This window comes from Strongyloides ratti (genome assembly GCF_001040885.1).
Source record: "Strongyloides ratti genome assembly S_ratti_ED321, chromosome : 2".
Classification (NCBI taxonomy): domain Eukaryota; kingdom Metazoa; phylum Nematoda; class Chromadorea; order Rhabditida; family Strongyloididae; genus Strongyloides; species Strongyloides ratti.
Window position 1 is genome coordinate 13679953 of NC_037308.1, and position 23924 is coordinate 13703876.

General features: G+C 21.8%; 2 protein-coding genes across 2 annotated transcripts; both read left to right on the forward strand.

The window, feature by feature from the left end:
* Window positions 1-141: 141 nt before the first annotated feature.
* On the forward strand, window positions 142-12945 carry SRAE_2000436500 (Cubilin; the record flags this gene model as incomplete). Its single annotated transcript, XM_024643226.1, has 4 exons — window positions 142-239; window positions 337-466; window positions 689-1045; window positions 1117-12945. 4 exons carry the CDS (start codon window positions 142-144, stop codon window positions 12943-12945), a joined length of 12414 nt encoding a protein of 4137 aa, XP_024508917.1.
* A 7778-nt stretch (window positions 12946-20723) lies between these two features.
* On the forward strand, window positions 20724-22993 carry SRAE_2000436600 (Zinc finger, RING/FYVE/PHD-type domain and Interferon regulatory factor 2-binding protein 1 & 2, zinc finger domain-containing protein; the record flags this gene model as incomplete). The annotated part of the gene is made up of 2 exons (XM_024643227.1): window positions 20724-21645; window positions 22374-22993. 2 exons carry the CDS (start codon window positions 20724-20726, stop codon window positions 22991-22993), a joined length of 1542 nt encoding a protein of 513 aa, XP_024508918.1.
* Window positions 22994-23924: the final 931 nt, after the last annotated feature.

The following is a 23924-nucleotide window of genomic DNA, read 5'->3' on the forward strand; positions in this document are numbered from 1 at the left end:
AATTAAAATAAACTAAAAAATTCTATGATATTCAGTATTAAAATTTCAAAATAATATACTAAAACTTTTATTACTTTCATAAGTATATAATTTTTCTCATCAGAAATTTAATTTATTTTATTTATATAAAAAAAAAATATTATGAGAAAAAAATATTTTAATTTTTCAAGTATATTAATATTTTTAATATTTACCGTACATGGTGAATTTAATGATATATTTGATGATGACGAAAGAATGTAAGTTTAATTATTTAAAAATATTAATATATAAAAAATAATATATATATAATTATTTAATTTAAAAATATTTAAAATAACATTTTTATTTTTATAGGTCAAGAATAGTTATGGTTAATGGAAATATGGCATTTCATGCAGGAATATCAAAAAATATATCATTTCATGTTTCTAAAGATTCAGGAATTTTTTTCCAGTCAATGGATATAACAAGTTTACCAAACAAAGTATGTTTTTTATACTTTTAATTTTTCTTTTAAATTGTACTTTAATATATTTTTTAATTACACAAGAATAATTATATTAAATTATTATACATGCTAATATAAGATTTTTAGAAAAATAAAAAAAAAAAAGAAATCTTTTATTTCTTTTATATTAAAAAATGCTTATATTTTATATTTATAAAAATATTAAAAAATAAATATAATTAATTCTATTTATTATAGAGTGATATAGATAATTTAACAGAAAAATGGAGACAAACACTTGATGCTGTATACCTTATTCGTCGCAATGTTATTGGAAATCAAATTTCAGGAACAAGTATGAAAGCAAAATTATTACGTCTTGACTCTGCTATCAAAAATTTAACAATAACTACAGGAAATATGACAATATTAAATAATAATAAACAAAGACAAATGAAAAGAATAGCTAGAATGTTATCTATATTTCAGACAAATTTACATGAATTATTAAAAGTTTTAAAAACTGATAGATGTATTGGTAATCCTTGTTTAAATGGTGGACAATGTTTTAATACATATATTGGTTATCATTGTTTATGTCCTGATACATGGACTGTATGTGATTATTTTTTATTTTTTAATCTTTTTTATTTATATAATTTTTTTTTTTAAAAAATTAATTATAGGGAACAAATTGTGATAGAGATGTTAATGAATGTCTTTTATATGAAGGAACAAGTAGAGGTTGCCAAAATGATGGTAAATGTATTAATAAACTTAATGGATTTTATTGTGAATGTAAAGAATCATATCATGGTGAATTATGTCAATCACAAAAATCATCATGTAATAATGATATAGAATTATGTGGTGAACATGGACATTGTGTTGATTTAGTACAACCAAAAAATGGTATTAATTATATGTGTATATGTCCATATGGTTTTAAAAATCATAATGATAGTAATAATCCATATTGTGAAGATATTGATGAATGTCAAAATAATCCATGTTATCCTGGTGCTACATGTATTAATTTACCTGGTTCATTTAAATGTACTGGATGCCCAAAAGGTACTCAAGGAAATGGTATAATATGTCTTGATATTGATGAATGTTTAGATGAAAGATTAAATGATTGTTCAAAGAATCCTTTAGTTAAATGTATTAATACATATGGTAGTTATAAATGTGATGAATGTCCACCATCATATGAAGGTGATGGTTATACATGTAAAAAAATAAGTAAATGTAAAAATAATTTATGTCCTAATGATAGTATATGTACAGAGGTACCTGATGCATTAGATGGTTATATATGTACATGTCCTGATGGTACATCATCTGATAAAGGATATAATGGTGATTGTAATTCATCAAATACTAATAATCCATGTAATTATAAAGAATGTAAAAATGGTGGTACATGTTATGCTACAGGATGGTTTTCATTTTCATGTATATGCCCATTTGGATATAGTGGTAATATGTGCCAATATCCTACAGCATGCCTAGAACATAATTGTAATAATAGAGGTAATTGTATAATTAATGATAAAGATGGTATATGTGAATGTTATCCTGGTTATTATGGTTCTGAATGCCAATTTGAAGATACATTTTTAGGTTGTAATATTGATATATCAAATCAAACAGGAAAATTAAGTTTAGAAAGATTATTTTTTTGGGATGAAAAAGTTGGTATTGATCATTGTTCATGGAATATTAAAATACCAGGTTCAAATAATGTAACAGTATTAGATATAAGAACATTATTAAATAATGATACAGTATCAAATCATGAAGATGAAAGATATGATTGTGATATTAATGAATCAGCTATTATAATAAGAGATGGTGAAACAAAAAATGCTCCTATTGTTGGTAATTTTTGTAAAGGACCTAAAAATTCTCTTGTTCCAGTTATTAATCGTAAAATTATACTTAGTGGTAGTCGTTTTAAAATTGAATTTACACCATTATTAAATAATGCTTCATCAGATTTTTTTATTAATTGGTTTACAATACCAAAACGATGTGGTGGTTTATTAAAAAATTCATTTGGAGAGATTGATTTTAAACAGGGTATCAATATGACACATTGTGTTTGGTATATAGAAGTTAATCTTGATCATCATATTCAAATAGAAATTGATAGAGTATCAATGATAACACAAAAAAGAGTAAATTGTACAGTAAATAGTTTACAAATTTTTGATGGTAATCGTATTACAAGTGATCAAAAAGTTAATGAAGTTTGTAGTAATGAAAATGATAAAATTTTAGTATCAACAACAGGTCCATATGCAACAATTTATTGGTCTAATGATAATCAAAAAGATATTTATAATAAAGATGATTGTATAAGTGAAAAAGAATGTAATTTTGGTTTTAAATTATCTTATAAAATTACTGAATTACCTTCTGGTTGTGGTGGTGAAATTTTACCAAATGAAAATGGTGAATTTGAGGGATTTATTCAATCACCAAATTATCCAAATAATTATTTTAGTAATTTAGATTGTTTATGGAAATTAAATTCAACTGGTACACCATTATCATATTTATTAGATCATGTTATAAAACTTAATATAATTGATTTTGATATTCCAGTTAAAAAAGAAGATTATTTTTGTACAAATAGTTATCTTAAAGTAATGGAAAATTCACTATCATCATCTGGTATTCAATATTGTAATAATTTTAAACCATCACATACATATTCATATTCTGGTAATACATTATTAATTAAATTTCATTCTGATTCTATTAATAAAGGAAAAGGATTTTTATTATCATATAAATCATCCTGTGAAAAACATTTTTATTTACAAAATGGTACTATAAGATCTGTTAATTATCCAAATTCATCACCATATCCAATTAATTGTAAATATATTATTTATTCACCACCAACAAGAGGAATAAAAATTAAAATTATTGATTTTGATTTAATACAACCAATAAATATATGTTATGGTACACCAGAAATAATTGATGGTATTCAAGATTATATTAAATTTTCTGGACCACATTCATCAAATAAATTATTTAATAAAAAACATATATGTAAAAGATTTCCATTAATACCACCAAATGGTGAAATAATAACTTCAGGTACTAGACCATTAACAATAAATTATGTCAATTCTGGTTCACCAAATAATAAAGGTTTCCATTTTGAATATGAAACATTTGAATTAGGTTGTGGTGGAATTTTTGAAGATATTAATGGTACAATAACAAGTCCAAATTATCCTGATGGTTATTTAGAAAATCTTTATTGTGTTTATCATATATCAACAGAAATTAATAAACTTATTAGACTTACATTTCAAACTTTTGATATTGAAGCATCATCAAGTGATAAAGATCATTGTGATAGTGATGTTGTTGGTATATATGAAAATTATACAACTGAAACAGAACATGGTACATTAATTGGTGAATTTTGTGGTTCAATATTACCACCATCAATTGTATCAAGTAGTAATAAATTAACAATTGTTCTTAGAACTGATAGATCAGTAAAAGGTATAGGTTTTAAAGCAATATATGAAAGTATACCATCTGATGAAAATTGTAATAAACTTTTTACCTCACCATCAGGTGTTATTGAATATGATGGTAGTATAAATAATAATTGGCTTCAATGTGACTATTCAATAAGATTACCAAGAAATAAAAGAATTTTAATAAAATTTAATAATTTTACAATTCCATGTATTGATAGTATATTATTTGTTAGAAATGGTTTAGGTATTGATTCACCAGGATTTAAAGGTTTACATGGAATGTCTGAAATTTGTTCTGGTCATTCAGTATCATCACTTAGAACACATTCAAATTTTTTTTTCATGAGATTAGTTACTAGTAATCCAAAAAAAACAAAATTTTCAATATCATATGAACAATATAATGGTGGTTGTGGTGGTAAATTATCTGGTTTATCTGGTAGTATATCAACACCACATTTTCCTGAAAAAGATAAACATTCATATGATTGTGAATGGCATATTGTTGGTTCATTAGGTAATCAAATAAAATTTAATATTATAAGTATGGATGATTTATCAATACCAATATCTAATGATAAAAATTATTGTCATGGATATATGTCTAATAGTATTGATATTTATGAAGGATATACAAAAGGATATGAAAAATTAATATCATATTGTTATAAAGAAGATCAACTTTCTTCTATAATAAGTGAAGGTAATGATATGATAATAAAATATAAACAAAATCAACATGGTACAAGAGATAGTATTTATGGTTTTCTTGGTGAATATACAACACATTGTAAAGGTGTATTATTAAATGATTTTACTGGACATATACAAAATCCTGGATATGGTTATAATGTAAATGAACATATATCATGTAATTGGAGAATAAATGTTGGTAAAGGTAATAGAATACGTGTAAAAATTATTGAATTTGATATTTATGAATCATCTAAACATATAAATATTAATAAATGTAATGATAATTGGCTTAAAATTGGTGATTATCAAATTAAATATATGGAAAATAGAAATGATATTAATTATAATTCAACATTTAATGATTTTTGTTCAGATACAAATATTATACATAATTTTGAATCAGTTAATAATATTCTTGATATATCATATAATACATATAATATGCCAAATAATAAATTTTGGATATATTATGAAACTATTGGTTGTGGTGGAATAATAAATGAAAATAATACTATTATAATGATATCAAATATAACAACACCAGAATTATTTTCAAATACCAATAGATTACCATTTGAATGTAGATGGAAAATTATAGCACCATTTGGATATAATATTAAAATTAATTTAGAAAAAATATTAATTAATAGAGCTGAAGATGAATTAGATAGTGAATGTCTTTATGGATTATCATATTATTCAGGACCAAATAATAATACAGGAATACCACAACGACAATATTGTAGTAAAAGTTATGATAAATCTTATATATCACATTCAAATGAATTATTTGTTTTAATTAATGCTCAATTAGGAACATATTCATTTGATAAAAAAGATAATATTATGTTTAAAGCATTAATAGAATTTACTCAATCAAATATTGATAGTGATTGTGGTGGTGATATACATCTTAATACAAATCAAATTATACCATTTCATACAATAAATTATCCAAAACCATATATTAAAGGTATTAATTGTAAATGGAAATTTACCTCACCATCAGGATATTCTGTAGGATATCGTATTAAAACATTTAATGGTGGTAATATGGGTACTGTAAAATTACCATTTATAAAAAAATTAAATAAATATAATTTAACAGAATGTTCAAATTCAAATTTAAGAATATTTGGATTTTTATTTATTAAAACATATAATTATTTATTAAAAGAATATCATCCATTTTTAACAACATGTGGATATTCAGATATTGATAAACCAATATATATAAATACAATACATAATAATAGTATTGTTGAATTTCGTGGTGCAAGTCTTGATTTAGCATTAATATCTAATGAAAAAAATAATAAACCTATCGGTTTATTAATGGAAGCATTTACTGTATGTGGTGGTGAACTTATTGCAACAAAAGAAAGAAAAATATATAATTTTAATAATATTTATGATGATAATTGTACTATTATTATAATACCACCAGAAAAAGAAGGTGAAATTGATATTATAAAAGTTAAATTAACATCAATATGGTTAGGTAAAACAAATACAACAATAAATGATAAACCAACAATGTTTAATTTTACCTGTTCAACTGATACAATATCAGAACCATGGAGTATTAGTAGAAGTAATTATGAAAATAGATGGTATAGTTTTTCATGTCAAGGATCAATTATTATAAATATTTATAATATAACAAAAGAATCAATGAATAATATGATTTTACAATATGGTATTAATAGTCATTTTTGTGGTGGTGAATTAAAAGGAAATGGTTTAGAGGAAGCTGATAGTAAAAGTAAAGATTTTGAATGTACTTATACATATAGTAATGCTCTTGGTAATAATGTTGAAATACAAATAGAAAATATTAATATACCATGGAGTGAAAATTGTATTGATGGTTATTTTGAAATAAGAAAATATAATGAATCTGGTGATGTTTTAGGAAGATTTTGTGGTAATGATGATGATAATATAAATAGTAGAGGTATAGGTAAAACATTTGAAGGTAATATATTATGGATGAGATATAAAGTTAAGATGAATAATTTATTACAAGATGATAATGAATTTTATACAAGTATTAAATTTAATAAAAATGCTAAAATTGGTGGATATGTTGAGGGAAATGTTATTGAAAGTTCATCATACATGGAACCAAATAAAATTTATACATGGAATATTATTGAACAAAATATAAAAGGTATATCATTAAAAATTGAATCATTATATATACCAAATAGTGATAATTCTGATATTATTGAATGTAAATCAAGTAAATTATGTGAAGGATTAACTATAATGTCAGGAATTTGTGATGATGATCAAGATTGGGAAACATGTGGTCATGTTTTATATAATTTAAATGGTTATATTGGTGATGATAGAGAATTAATATTAAAAGGTAATGAATTTACAATTGGATTATATGCTAAAACAAAAGTTTCATTTCATCTTTCATGGACATATCTTTATACAACACCTGATTTATTAAATCATACAAAAAATGAAATTGATACAGATTTTAATTGTGGTGGTATGTTAAATCCATCTTTTACTGTTCAAGTATTAAAAAATCCATCAATTACTGGTAGCATAAATTATCCCCCTGATACAAGATGTAAATGGACAATTAAAAGACCACTATTTAGAGGAATTGAATTAAAATTAGTATATGTTGATTTAGAAAGTACATTAAATTGTAGATATGATTATCTTTATGTAACTAAAAATAGTTATACAAAAACATCAGAAATACCATTTGAAACTGATACAGATAAAAGAGTATGTGATATTTTATCAATGAAAAAATTAACAATGACACTTACTGATGATTCTGAATTAAATATATATTTTGTTTCTGATCGTAGTAGACAAGGAAGAGGATTCCTTCTTGAATATCGATTATTATGTGATTCAAAAGAATTTTTTGAAGCTGATAATGGTAATTTTGTTGGAACACTTTTATCACCAAATTATCCTGATCCATATCCATCTAATATTTCATGTTCATGGTCAATTTCAACTGATAGTTTTCGTAGAATTGAAGTAATACCAAATGAAATTGATTTAAAAACAAATGATGATGGTTCATGTAAAAATGATATACTTAAAATTTCTGGTAAAATACCAGATAATGGTACAATGTTAGGATTTTTAGAATATTCTAAATTATTACAATATGAAACATGTAAAAAATCATTTACTAATATTACTTTTGTTCATGGTAAAATTCAAATAAATTTTAAATCAGGTATAGAAGAAAATACAAAAAAAGGTTTTAGTTTAAAAATAAGTGAAATTGTTGATCCATGTAGTGATATGCATTTAGTTATTGATGAAGATAATCCTACTAAAATTTTAACTTCACCTAAATGGCCAAATTATTCTCCTAATTCTTTAAATTGTGGTTGGAAAATAAGTGCACCAATAGGACATAGAATTAAATTTAATATTGATCCAGAAACATTTAATATGGAAGAGTCATCAGGTGGTGAATGTGTTAATGATTACCTTCAAATATTTGATGGTCCATCTAAAAAAAATAAATTAATTGGAAGATATTGTAATAATAAAGGTCCAGAAACAATTTTTTCAACATCAAATTATTTATTTATTCATTATAAGACAGATTCAATGATACCATCACATGGATTTAATGCTACATATTCAATTGCTGATTGTGGTGGTACAATAAATTTAAAACCAAATATTAAATTTTCTTTATTTTCACCACGTTATCCTAATTATGATCAGGCAAATCATCAATGTATATGGCAAATTCGTGCACCCAAAAATTATCAAATATTAATTGATATTAAAACATTATTAATATCACCAAAAAGTAATTGTTCTAATGGATATGTTAGTATTAGAGATTCATATATTGATAATGAAAATAGTTATTATATATTACCACCAACTTGTACAAAAATGTATTCTAAAAAACCAGCATTAAAATCTAAATCTCATGTTATTTTTGTTGATTATAATATTACACATGTGGCATCTAAACCTAATGCACTTCTATGTTCAACTGGTGGTTGTGGTTTTTCTTTTATATTTTCACTTGTAAAAGAAAATTGTGGTGGTATTATTGATAATTTTGTTGGTGAAATATATTCACCAGGATATCCTAATTCTATTATACCTGGTACAAAATGTGAATGGAAATTTAAAGCTGGTTTAGATTATAGATATTATATAATTTTAGAATTTTTAAAAAATAAAGAATCATTTAATCTTCCAGTTGTTGGTTTTTCTAATAATAATGAAATTGAAGAAGAGGAATGTTATAATGATATTAAAATATATAATGGTTTTCCACCAAAAGATAATTATTATAATGGTCCTGAAACAATGTTTTGTAAAGGTAGAACTAATTTTGTTTCAACAGCAGATTTAGTAACACTTAAATTTGAAGATCAAATGAAAAGAAGTTTTGGTTTAGCTTCAATTATGGAAAAACAAAATATGACATCATTTTCAAGACATCCATTTGTAATAAAATATAGTAAAGTACCTAAAGAAAATTATCCATATGGATGTTTACATACAATAAAAAATGATACATCACTTGTTATTGGTCCATTAGATTTAATTAGTAATAAAGATTATCCCAGTGGAGCAAATAGTTATTGTCATTTAAATATTAAAAGACCTGAAGGTTCATATACAACAATGCTTAAATTTTCAAATTTTGCCGTTGGACCATATAGTAATAGATTTTGTGATTTAAGAAATAATTATATTAATTTAAAACCAACATTAACTGCTATAATGAAATGGGAATATAATTTATGTTCACATTTTAATAAAACAAGCACAAATTTTAATATTGCTGTAGCAATAGATGAATTTGATATATTTGTTTATAATAGTCATAGATCAAAATTAGGTTCAACATTTCTTGGACAAGAAAATACAAAATTTAATTTATCTGTAATATTTTCAAAATGTGGTGGTTTAGTTAAAAATATGAAAGGATATATAACATCACCAACATATAATACAATAGATACAAATGATAATAATAAAAATTTTGAATCATGTGTTTGGACATTAAAAGCACCAGAAAATCATATTGTTAAAATAAAAATTCTTAATATTACATTACAAAGTGCCTCAAATCAAGTTAGTGATGCATTTTTAAATATTTATGAAGGTAATACAGAAGATAATGCTGTATTACATCGTTTCAGTGAAAAAGAACATACATTAATGAAAGAATTTTATAATATTAAATCTAATGGACAAATTATTATTATACAATGGTTTATTGGTAATTATAATACATTTAAAAAAGGATTTAAATTACAATATGAATATGTTAGAGAAGATAATGAATGTGGTTATCATATTTATGGTATGAATGGTACTATTACATCACCTGGTGATGATGTATATCTAAATAATTTAAATTGTTTATGGGATATTAGTGTACCAAAAGGATTTTTAACAAAATTAACTTTTAAAAGATTTGATATAGAAGAGTCTGATGATTGTAATAATGATTCATTATTAATTAGTGAATATGTAGAACATTCTATTGAACATAGATTAAGTGGTTCTGAAATTGCACAATATAAACATTATACATTTCATAAATTATGTGGTAATAAAAAAGTTCCTGTACCAATTATATCAACAACAAATGGTTTACGATTAAATTTTACAACAAATGATAAATATGCTGGTAAAGGTTTTGAAATATATTGGGAAGCTGTATGTGGTGGTACAATAGAAGCAGAATTTGGTGAAATAACATCACCATATTATCCATTATATTATCCAAGTAATATTGAATGTAATTATGTTATATCAAATAGTAAAATTCGTGGTTCTAATGGTCATAGTGGTGGTTTAATACTTTCTGTAAATGTTGTTGATTTAAGTAAAGAACCTTCTGGTGATAGAGATTTAAATAATCCTCATTTATATGATGATAATAATAAACAAAATTTAAAATGTAAATCAGATTCATTAGAAATATTTGATATAAGTAGTGGTAAAACATTAAGAAAAATATGTGGATATAATTATATTGAAGATAAAAGTAAAATATATCATTATCAAGATGTTGGTATAAAATTTATATCACATCCATCAAAATATGAAGAAGATGAAAAAGGAATGAAACATTATAAAGGATTTTCTATAAGTTTTATTCAAAATCAATGTAATATTAATGTTTCATTGGATGATAATATTATTGAACAAAATGGAAATTCAATATATGAATTATTTAGTCCAAATTATCCAAAAGAATATTTTCCTAATATGAATTGTTTAATAAATGTTACAACATTACCAGGTTATATTATAAATGCACATATTGGAGATTTTCATGTTGAAGCATCAGAAAAATGTAAATTTGATTATGTTGAATTTTTTGATGGTACAATTATGAATAATAAAACAAGTATGGGAAAATTATGTGGACAACTTAAAAATAGAAAAGTTATCAAATCAAGTAATAATTCATTATTAATGAAATTTAAAACAGATTCATCAAAACATTTTAAAGGTTATGATATAACATTTACTCAATCATATGGTACTGATAAAAATTGTGGTGGTAAAATTGATGTAACAAGTAATCCTAAAACAATAAAAGCACCTATTTATAAAAGTAAAACTAATAATAATTTCTTTATGGATTGTGTTTGGGAATTAGAAGCACCAAGAAATAAAATAATTAAAATTACTATAAATGAATTAAATTTAGAAAAATTTAAAGATAAATATTTAAAAGGACAATGTAAAGATTATTTAACTATTTATGATGGTATAATAGGTGAATCATCAACAATTGTTAAAGAAATTTGTGATTTTAAAAATTATCCAGATCAATCAGAGATTATTATGAAAACAACAAATAGAATAATTAATATTGAATTATTAGCATATTATAAAAATTCAGGACAAAAAGAAATGGATATTGAGGTTGTAGCAATTGATCCAGAATGTGGTGGTGTTTTACCAACTGTTGATACTATGAGTATTTTTGCCTATAAAGATAAACAACTTCCAACACGTGATAATCAAAAACATGTACGTTGTAAATGGTATGTATATAGTGAAGAAAGAACACCATTAGAAATAATGTTTACTGATTTTAATGTTCCAGCAATAACATTAGATTGTTCTGAAGAATATTTAGAAATAAGAGATGTAGGTAGTCTTGTTGAATGTCAACATCCAGCATGTGCTAAGAATGAAGATGATAAAAAAGTTTTAAAATATTGTGGAACAATTAAACCATCACTTTTTATATCTTTATCACCAGTAGTTCAAGTAACATTATCAACATTTAGAACAAGTCAATATCAAGCAACTATAGCATTTAAATATAAAACTCTTGGTTCATGTAATAGAACAATTACTATTAGTGAAGAAGAACATACATTAAGTGGAAGATTTACTTCACCAAATTATCCAAATTTTTATTCACATAATACAACATGTATAACAAATTTTATATTAGATGAAAAATTAAAAACTTCTCATAAAATATTTTTAGTATTTGATGAAGTTCAACTTGAACGTGGTTCATCACAACTTCTTTTAACTTCTACTTTTTATAATCCACTTCATAATAATTATAAAACAAAATTTCTTCATGGATTAAGTGGATTAAATTTACCATATCGTTCAATGTCACAATGTAGATATGATTCATTACAAATTGATGATAAAATAGGAAATGAAACAAAAATATTTTGTGGTAATGTTGTACCACCATCACATTTATCTGGTGGTGATATTTTATCATTAAATTTTACATCTGATGCTACAACAAATGCTCGTGGTTATTCTGGTACATATTTTAGTGTTAGAACTGTTAAAACTGATACATATACTATATATAAATTTGAAAGTAATTATGATTCTGAAGGTGTTATAACAAATGTTGGTTTTCCATTTATACAAAATAAAACAACAAAAAGTGTATGGTCTATTATTCCACCTAGAGGAAGTAAATGTAGTATAAATTTATTATTCCTTAAACTTCCAATTAATCCAGAAGATAAAAATTGTAAAAATGAAATTAATCAATTATTTTCAATAATACATACTGATTCAGAAGTTTTAAATGAAAATAGTACACTATCAACAAATGCTGCAATGATTAATATTCCATGTACATTTACAGAAACACAAAAATTTGATTTACAAGAAGGAAAAAAATTTTATATACATTATGAGACAAAAGAAGTTTCAGATAAAGTAATAAATAATTATGAAGGATTCCGTCTATCATGGCAATGTGGTAAATCAAATTTTGTTAGTAAAGGTTTTCATGGTATAAGATCAAAAGAATTTAATTATTAATTATATTTATTGAAAATGGAAACAACTATATTTGTATATTGTATCACCATTTAAATATAAAATATTTTATTTATTTATTAACAATAATTAATTTATATATATATTTCTTTTTAATATTATTTTCCAAATAATAATTTTTATTAAACTTTAAAAAAATAGTTTCAAAAATTTATTGTAAAAATAAATAGTAAATATATGATAAGACTATCAAATATAATAAGTAATTGTTAATTATTATTTTTATTTTTATTTAAATGTAGTTTATAATTTTCATTTATTATAAAAATCACATTTTAAAGTTTGTACAAAATTTATTCTATTTAACATATTAATATAATGTTTTATTTTGTAATAAAAAAAAATAACATTTTTATAGAAAATTTTTATTATAATAAAATATATTATTTTATGAATAAACAGTTTATTTAAAATATATAATATAATAGCAAAAAAAAATTAACATTTTTCTATAAATTGTAAAAATTTTTTTTTTACTTTAAAAATTTCATCAATTTTGATAATGGAAATTTCCATCTACATATTACATCATAGGTCATTGAAAATTATCTTTCTTATCACAAAATGCCATTTAACAGACATACCATAAAATAAAAAGAAAAATTTACTTAAAAAAAAGAAAAATGAAATTATACTAAAAAAAAAAATAAATAAATAAAATTTCCGTAGTTTTGTGACCTCTTTTAAAATATCCTAAATATGGCTTATTTTAAAATAAACCTGTTTAACATTTGTGGATGTCATAACGTTAACAATACTTGTATAAAAATTATGTATCGCTCCATTACTGTTAAACGACATTGATAAAATAAAAATTCAGGAAATAGTATGTTGATAAAATAAATGTATTGAAAAATTTAATTTCATGATTTTTATTGAGTAGAAAAATTTTTTTATTTGTTTTTAAAATAAATGTAAATTGTATTTTGAACTACTTTAAATTAAAAAATTATTTTAATTAATTGATTATATTTTTTAAAAAAAAAAAAAACTTGTATTTTTTTGTAGTTTAAAATTTTAGACTATTGAAAAAGAAAAATCATTTTGTCATTGCCTAATAATTCAACATATTTGTAATCATATTTTTTATATAATAAATATTAAACATTAAAACAAAATGTGTAATTCAATTTGCTTGATAAAATAATCTTACTTTCAAAGTTTATTAATTCATATGCTTTTTTAATTTAATAAGAAAATATATTTGATAAAATAATAATCTTGAATCAGAATGTGGTTTAAAATTTATTATTATATTTTTAACAGTTCCTTATCTACTAAATTTAATTATAATGTATGATAAAAAATTTTGGCTTTCTATATCTATATATTTATATAAATATATTATAAATAATATTTTATCAAAAATAAAAAATTTTATATTTTGTAATTTTTGTTTAATATTTCAATTAATAAAATTTGATTTTGCTCATTTGTTGTAAAAAGAAAACTAAGATTGCTAAATTTGATTCGTGTTAAAAATTCAAGAGTACATAATCAAATGACGAGGAAATTAGTTTTATATATAAAATTCATTTAACCCTGACTGTTACCTTGTTCATCATACATTGAAAAACCGGTTATTACGTAAAATACTTTTTATTTTATTATTTTTTTTTTTTACAAAAAAAAAGAAAAAATTAAATATATAAAATTATATGTATTAATATCTAAAACGGTGTTGTTATGACAATGACACATTCATAATAAAAAGAGGTTGGTGTAGGACGAGATTGACCTAATCTGAAGGGAGATGGAGAGCTATGTCAAGATACCCTAGAATCTAGTAATTATATTGAATCTTTTAAAGAAACTTGTTCACTATTCTAACTTCATTTCAATGGAGCAGGTTGGTACGAATTTGGATCACAAATTTAAAATATATATTTAGGAGATGTTTATTTATTTACTATGTTTAATAATACAATAGGTTAATGTCAACAGTATCAGATACATATATATATAATATATAATATATATACATATATAACTAATTTATATAGTGCAATAATTTTTTTTTAATTAATATTATCAATTTTTAATGATATAAAAGTTTTTTTTTTTTAAGCATTAAATAGTTTAGTGATTTTAGGTTAATTCGCTTAACTTTTTAAGGTAAATTTATTTAAAAAAAAATAGATAACAACCAAAAGCTTTCAAAAATTTATATTTTAATTTTTAATATTTTATCATAATAATCTACGGTTTAATAAACATGCATTACAATACTTTGATAAATGTTAATGTCAAATGAATAATTTATTTTTGAATATGTTACAAACAGTTTAAAAAGCATGTAACTATATATTTGTTTCATATATTATCTATTCACATTTTTATTTTCATTCTAAAAAAAAACAAACTTTAAATAACATAGAAAATATCATGTATTTGAAGCTTTTTTCTTTGAAACTAATAACTTGATTGTTAGAAAAAGATGACCTAATTTGTATTATTGAAAATCATTTTCCACTTATTTTTCACCTTATTTCTTTTAATAAATTTTTAATTGTAATAAAAAAAAATCTGATATTTTTTAAAAATTTTAACTTTGTACCTTATTCTTGTACTTTTAAATATCAATCATATTTTTTACCTATATTATCTTAATATTTATTTTAATCATTATATAGTTTTTATTATATGTCTATCTTTCATTAAAAAAAATTTTTTTTTTGTTTATAATAATAAATATGATTCAATATTAATTATAATTTTTCTACTTCCTATTTATGTATCATTTATCTTTAATGGAGTAAAAAAATTTATTTTTTTGACTTTAACCTTAAGGCTTTTATCATTATGATAAGTTGTATTATGATCATATCAAAATAATTTTATGAGGCCATTTGAAGCGTGGTAAATAATTATAAAAGCTAATAATCCTTAAAATATATGTCTTTTATAGAATCACATTGTTTTCTTATCATTAAATAGGTGTACCAATTTTTGCAATCAAAATTAATATTGTCATAATTGCATAATATTATATATACATATATATATATATATATATATATATTTATCATCAATTCTTCATTCACGGATATCTTTTCACTGTCTTTTTTTTAAATAGTTTTTCTTTATTAAATATATTAATATTTATATTTAAGCTTTCACGAGTACTTTTCTTCTTTTACTCAATATAACATTGCAAATAATATAATTTAACCTGTAACCTCCGATCTTAAATAGAACAGGTTTTTACTTTAAGATTCTTAAAATTTCATTGACAAAGTTAATAAACTTTTCCGCTTTATTCTTGAAAGAGTATCTCGTTATTATAAAGAAAAATCTTTAACAATATATATATATATAAATATATATGTATATATATATATATATATATCTGATGCTCCAGTTGACTGTTATTATTAAGTAATAAAACGTGATGATAAATTAAAGAAGTGATAAAATTCTGAAAGTTGTATTATGGAATTTAACCTGTCATTAAATGTTTCTTATCAAAATTTAGTATTAATTCTTTAGTAGAACGGAGTACCAGATATTATTATTATTTTTTACCATTTAAATTATGTAATTAATTTTTATATTTTATTATTAAAAATTAAAAAAGTTTTATATATTTATAAATAACTCTACTAATAATCTACTTCCGTTTTATCTTTTTTAAAGCTTATCATTATGTAAATATTAGTTATTTTTTATCATGAGGTAATATAAAAGAGTACTTTTTTTTTATATAACATATATACTAGATAATTTTTCTATTTTAATTTTATTATAAAGAATCAAAGAAAAAAATGACGTTTCTAGTATATCTTAATTTCTCATGCTTATTTTATCATATTTACTTTTATTCTAAAAATTAACCTTAAATGTGTTTTATGCTACAACAAATATTTCACTAGTTTTAAAAAGAGGAAGTAATATTTATTGTACAATAGTACAGACTTTACTAATAAAATAATGTTTTATTTACCTTCATCAATATTATTTTCATGTATATTATATCAAGAAGACACCTAGTTTTATAAGAAATATTTAAATATAAATTTTATAAAGTGCAATTTCTTATTTTAATAAAAAAAAAAAAATTTTTGCTTCTATCTATTAACAATTAAATTATCTTGGTAAGATTAAAAAATTTTTTTACAAAATTTAATTACTTTATTTCTAATCATTTATACTTATATATTATATGTATATGTGTAAATATTTTTTCATATACTTGTTTTTAAATTTTCGTCTCACTATATTTAGAATATTACAAATCTCGAAAATTATTTGAAACAAGGTCATTAAAAATTTTCTAACAAACCATTTTTAAATTTATTTTTGTTTTACTTTTTATATTATATAGCATTTTTTAAAAAAAAAAAAAAATTATGCCTATCTTTTGATAAATTTAATATGTTACATGTGACCCTGAGGAAAGTGCCTTGAACTGAGGTTATTTAATATAATACTAAGTATCTTTATATATTTAATTTGAATTAGTTTATCAAGACTAGTTTTTATATGATTTTCTCCTTGGTTTAAATGTTACAATCATGAAAAACTCATAGTAAAAATAAACAAGTAAAAAATCAAGAGTATACAAGGCATTCATGCATATATATATTATATTATATACAATAATTTTTAATACTATCCTTTTTTTATTCAATTGATATTTAAAAATGATAATAAAAAGCAAGGCATTAATTGTTAAATATAAAGTAACCTAAGTTTTAAAATTTATTTTTCCAAATAACCTGTTCTCAGTTACTCATTATTATTTTAATTCACCTTTTAAGCTTCATCACGCGCTTTTATTTTTCAATCCTGTATTTTTTTTTTCAATCATTCCTGACAATATATGTGTTGAATATTATCAAATACTTAATTGTAATTAATAATTTTTTTCAAGTTTGTTATGTAATTTTAATTATATTTTAACATATGTAAAAAGACTATCTAGACAAAACAACTTTTTTATTGTTCCACTTTCTGTTATATGAAACATCTTGAAGTAACCATATTTTAAATGATGTTATATATTTTTTAATCTATTTATAACTTTTAGTTCTTCCTTTATATTAGCAGTCAATCATTCTTGCCATTAACCTTTTTTTTTGTATATATTTTCTTACTTTCATTACTATTATATGTTATCTTTTTCTTTTCTCGTTGGAGATTTTTTAGCAAAATGTTAAAATCCAGTTTTTAAGTGACTTGCCCACATTTGTGAGTTTTAAGCGCAATGGTAACATTTTATATGGAGTACCTTTGCTCTTTGACATCTCCTTCCTCTTTATATATAACAAAAAGATTTTTTTTTTTTTTATATTTACATTACATTACTAAAGTCCCGGAAGCTTACAATATAATTTCATATCAAAAAAAATTTTTTTTCTATCAATTTTTACTTGATCATTAAATATCAATCATTAAAATATTGTTACTTTTTTGTATTAATCATAGTTTATAACTATTACATAATTTATTTTCTAGTTATGGTGTTGTTATTTTTACGCTTCAACAATTTTTAATATTTTTTTTTAATATTTTTATATACTAATAAACTATATTATTAACAATTTAAGCTTAAGGAGGTATTTTAATTATTATCTATTTTCTAATAACATATTGATAAACAATTTTTTTTTAGGTATCAATAATCATTTTAATGATAGAAAGTGTTGATTATATCATTTTTTAAGTTACTTGAATAATAATCAAAAATATATTTTACATATAGCGTTTTTGCAGTAATAAAGATACCTGAAAATAAATATCATCATTAGTCTCAAAAATAAATTTTGTTGGCGAACTTGACATATGACTTTAAGGCTACTACCTATTTTTTCAACGACCCATTTAAAACAGGTATATATAATTAAAAAATGTTATACGAAATGATTAATTCATATTGATGAATAATAATTATTCTTTGCCATTTTTCTTTTAAAATCCATTTCCTCTTATCATTTTTATTGGTAATATAAATGTATTAATAATAATTAAAATAATACTTCTCTATAAAAATAATTTTTAATAATAATTACCTTAATATTTATTAATATATATGTATATATATATTAAACAATCCATATATCTCCATGTTTATAAATACAAATTTATATTATCTTCATCCCAAATAATTATAGCAATCTTGCGCGAGATCTATCATATGTAAATAAAAGTTTTATTGAGATTAAAGACACACATAAGGAAAACCGGTTCTGGTGCGAGGGTGCACCAACCTATGCTCCTTATAGATGCATATGATTATGTCATTTTGTTACGTAATTCAAAGACCTCTATCAGTTTAAATATGATCACACAAACATTATATGTTAGTTGAGGAAGCTTTTCTCAATTTATATTATATTATTATAATATTACCCTTTTTACCTCTTGAAATAGTAGGAAAGAAGAAATTAATATAATATACATTTTCTTTAAAGTGAAATTTGTCTTTCATTTTTATCTTTTTTCGTGAGTAAGTATAGACAAGAAGATTTATATAAATTTAGTTAACTATTTCTTGTTTACTGATCACAAATTAAATTACGTTCCTATATTTTAATATATTATATATATATATATATATATATATATATAATTAAAGATAAATAAAATGTTTTAATTTTTATTAACATATGTAATTAACAATTACATGCGCATGTTAATTTAAAAAAAAAAAAATTAATTTTTGCTTCATAAGCATGATTTTAACTAAATCATTCTTGGTCCTTGATTATATATTAAAATATCTTGACAACATACAAAAACCTGTTTTTGCCAAATGCCCTCTCTCGCAACCCTTTATGTATCAGTATAAAGTAAAAAGGAAAGGCGTTACACAAACTACATTCAGGGTCGTCCATTTCAACCGTCCAATTTTCCGTGACTGGCACCAGTCCAGACTTGAATATTCAATATATGTTGTTTATATAAACACATTTCTTGAAAATTATGAGTTATATTAAATATCTTCATTTTTCAATGAAAGTTTAAAATGTTTTCATTATTATATAAATTGTTTGTAGAGTAAAAAAAAAACAAACTATCTTTTATATTTGTTCTTTAAACTTTTAATTTTTATACAATATTAAATGGATTATCATAAAAAAAAAATAAATTTATCTTTAATTATTAATTTATTATTTTTCTTAATAATTTTATTCATTATTCAATCATATATGTACTTGATACCAAAAATTATAATAAAAAAAAAACTTTTGTTAAAAAATCTTTTATCATATCAATTAAAAAAAATTTTTTTTTTTATAAATTATGGAACATTTTTTTCACCTCTCATACACTTGCACACTTTTCAAAATTACATAATATTAATTCTAAAGTCTCTTAAGTCACATTTACTATTCTTACTATTACAATAATATTAATTTTATTAAAAAGTATGAGATATATTCAATTATTAATATAATATTATCTATTACATATTTTTATTAAGCTATTTTTAATGATTATTTTATAACATAAATTTTTTTTTTTGCTAGCTAATCATATTTTATTTTTACTTTTTCATTTAAATATTAAATGTTTCTCTCTTTATATATACTGTGATAAATAAAAATTTTCGATTATTGTAATTTGCACATTTATAAATGGCTTTTTATAGAAAGTAATTTAATTATTAATAAATAAATAAATAATTTTTCAGATTAAATATTAGAAAAGTTATTTCAAACAATTTATTATCTATAAATATATATTTTTTTTCTATCAAATAAATATTTTTTAAAAAAAAAATTATATTTTTTTACATTAGAAGATATTAAAAAAAAATGATTCATTCTTCTAATAGTAATTCTATTTCAACACCATTACCTAGACCAACACCAACTAATGCGTTACCTAATGGTGTAACATTAAATTTACCACAAAATAATAATACATCAAATATAAATAATACAACATTACAACATCAATTGCTAATGTTTAGTAAACAACATTGTTTTCTTTGTGATTATCCTAGAATGCCATGGGCAATGTGTCCTGATTATACAGAACCAATATGTAGAGGATGTGTCAATTATGAGGGTGCTGAAAAAGTAGAAGCAACAATAGAAAAAGTTAAACAAATGAAACGTGCTCATATGGCATTACTTGCCCTTGAAACACCATCACCAACTGCTGGTACAACGGCTAATAAATTTAAAGAATCATTTACAAATGGTAGTTTAATATCAGGTGCTAATCCACCAGGGCGTTTTTCACCACCTGCTGCTGTTGCTACAAGAACTCCATCATCATCTACAAATTCAATACCACCTGCTAATAATCCACCAGGTGCTACACAACCATTACCAGCCGGAGTCCCATTACATTTAGCACAATTTAATCAATTATCAGAAGTATTAGCACAACAACAACGTAGTTTAGTAGCAACAACAAGAGCTAATAATCCATTTAGTGGTTTAGAAGATTTAAATAATCTTAATCAATTACGATCTATATCAAATCTTCTTCATCCATCTACAGCTACCAATAATCCATTTAATCTTAGTTTGGTAGGTGTACCAGGTTTAACAACAACAACAGGAAATATAACAAATTTATTTCAAAATTCTTTAACATCAGTTACAACTAATGGTTTAGGGCATTCTCAAGTTTCATCAATTGGTAATAATAATGGTGGTGGTATAAAACGTGAACATCCAGATGATGATATAAAATTAGATGTCTATTCAGCAAAAATTCATAGAGGTAAGATTATATTATACAATGTATACTTTTTTTTTTCTAAAAAAAAATAATTCTTTTTTCTTTTTTTTTTTTTTGACTATTAAAACAAGATACTTTTCTTTAAAACTATCTCCTGTCATTGACAAATAGTTGTCGATTGTACAGTTTTATTTAACAAAGTAATATTATAAATTGTAGATATTATATATAAAACTGCAATAGGATAATTTTTTTATACTTAACATCCTTACTTCAAAAGCATACTTTTGTAAAACAGGTTTTTTTTTTCTGTAAGCTTCTAACAATTGTTGATATAACTCTTAAAAATTTTTATCTACCACCCCGTGCCATGTAGAATGCCTTTCCAAGTGTTAAAGTTTTCTTTATATTTATAGTAATTCTAGTTTTTAAAATTTAAATTATATATATATATATATATATATATATATATACATATATACATATATATATTACAAAAATATAATGTATATAAAATTTTTGGACATGTTAACAAAAACATTTTAATATTTTATTATAAGCGAACTTAAAGGTTAAACTAAAATTCTTTATAAGTAATGACCTTTTATAAAGTAATTTAAATAATATAAAATTCTTTTGTAATATAAAATTATATATATATATATATAAATTCTTTTAAATATTTTTAAAAAGTATAAAAGAAAAGAAGGTTAATTTTATTAATAATTTAAAATATTTTAATATATATTAATATTTATATTATTTTATAGGTGATAATCAGACAAATTCATTGTCACCAATATCAACAAATTCACCAGATAATTCTACATTTTCACAATCATTAGCTAATGTAGCATTATTACATAGACAGGCACGTCTTGATGCAAATAGAAGAAGATTTCCTGAAATAAGTAATATACCTAGTTTTCAAAGAGAAAATGTTCTTAGATGTACAACATGTAATCAACGTTTAGAAGATACACATTTTGTACAATGTCCTTCAGAGGATGATCATAAATTTTGTTTTCCATGTTCTAAAAAATATATTAGAGGTAATGCATCAAGTCATGAAGTATATTGTCCAAGTGGAAAAAAATGTCCTTTACCAAGAAATAGTACACCATGGACATTTATGCCAAATGAAATTGCTACAATATTAGGTGATGATTATGATCAATTTAAAAAAGAAAAAGATAACTTTTTAAGATTAACAACAACAATAACTACATCAACACAATCTGGAAAATCTTCAACAAGTAGTAATGTAAGTGTTAGTGAATGTGAAGGACAAAGTCCAAAATCATCAATAAGTTTGACAAATGGAAGTAATGAATTACTAGCAAATGGTGTTAAACAACAAAATCAAGCAGTTACAGCTGGTGGTGTTTAAAAAAAAAATTTTTTTTATAAAAATTTAAAATTAAATATACAGAAATATTATTTAATTTTTTTTATTATATCAAAAAAATTCTTAAAGTGATGATCTCAATATCTGAATCCCCACTTAAATAAAGTATCTTTAAAAATTTTTCTCTAAATTATAAATACATATGATTTTGGAAAACAAAAATATTTACAAAAAAAAAAGAACAAGAACAAAGACGTATCTATGATTTGATTAAAATTTAATTTTAAAAAAATGAAAAAAATAAAAAGAAATTAGATAATGCCTTTACATAGTCAATGAAGATCTCGGTATAGTCTTTTTTTTTAATTACAGGAAACTATATAATCTACTTTTTTATTCAAAAAAATGTATCATTTTTATTGTATGATCAATGTATGGTAGCCAATTTTATTGTTTTTATTTTTAAAATAGAAAAAAATATTTTTTTTTTAAAAATTAATTATAGGTCTGCCAAAATATTAATTTCTTAATTCGTTATTCAATTAATTTGTTATTTAAATATTAATTGTAAAATTATTTTTAGCAATATAAAATTATTAGATTACTTTTTTATATTTAAACTTGTATAATTTTTATAAAATAATTCATTTCATAAGAAAAAACTATGTTTATTACTTATTGTTAAATAATGTAATTTAAATTAAATAAAAAATTTTTTTATTAAAATTTCTTTATTTTATAAAAATAAATAATTTAATTAATTTACTTATTTGAAAAAGTCAATTTTTAATATAATTACATAACTGATACATTAAAATATATACTTATAATATTTTAAATTAACTTCACAATTATATATTTTTTTTTGAAAAAATTTCATATTTATTACTTTCTTTTTATTAATAAAGTTTTAATAACTGGAAGTTATTCATATTTGATAACATTAATGACATAATTTTTAATAATATATTGT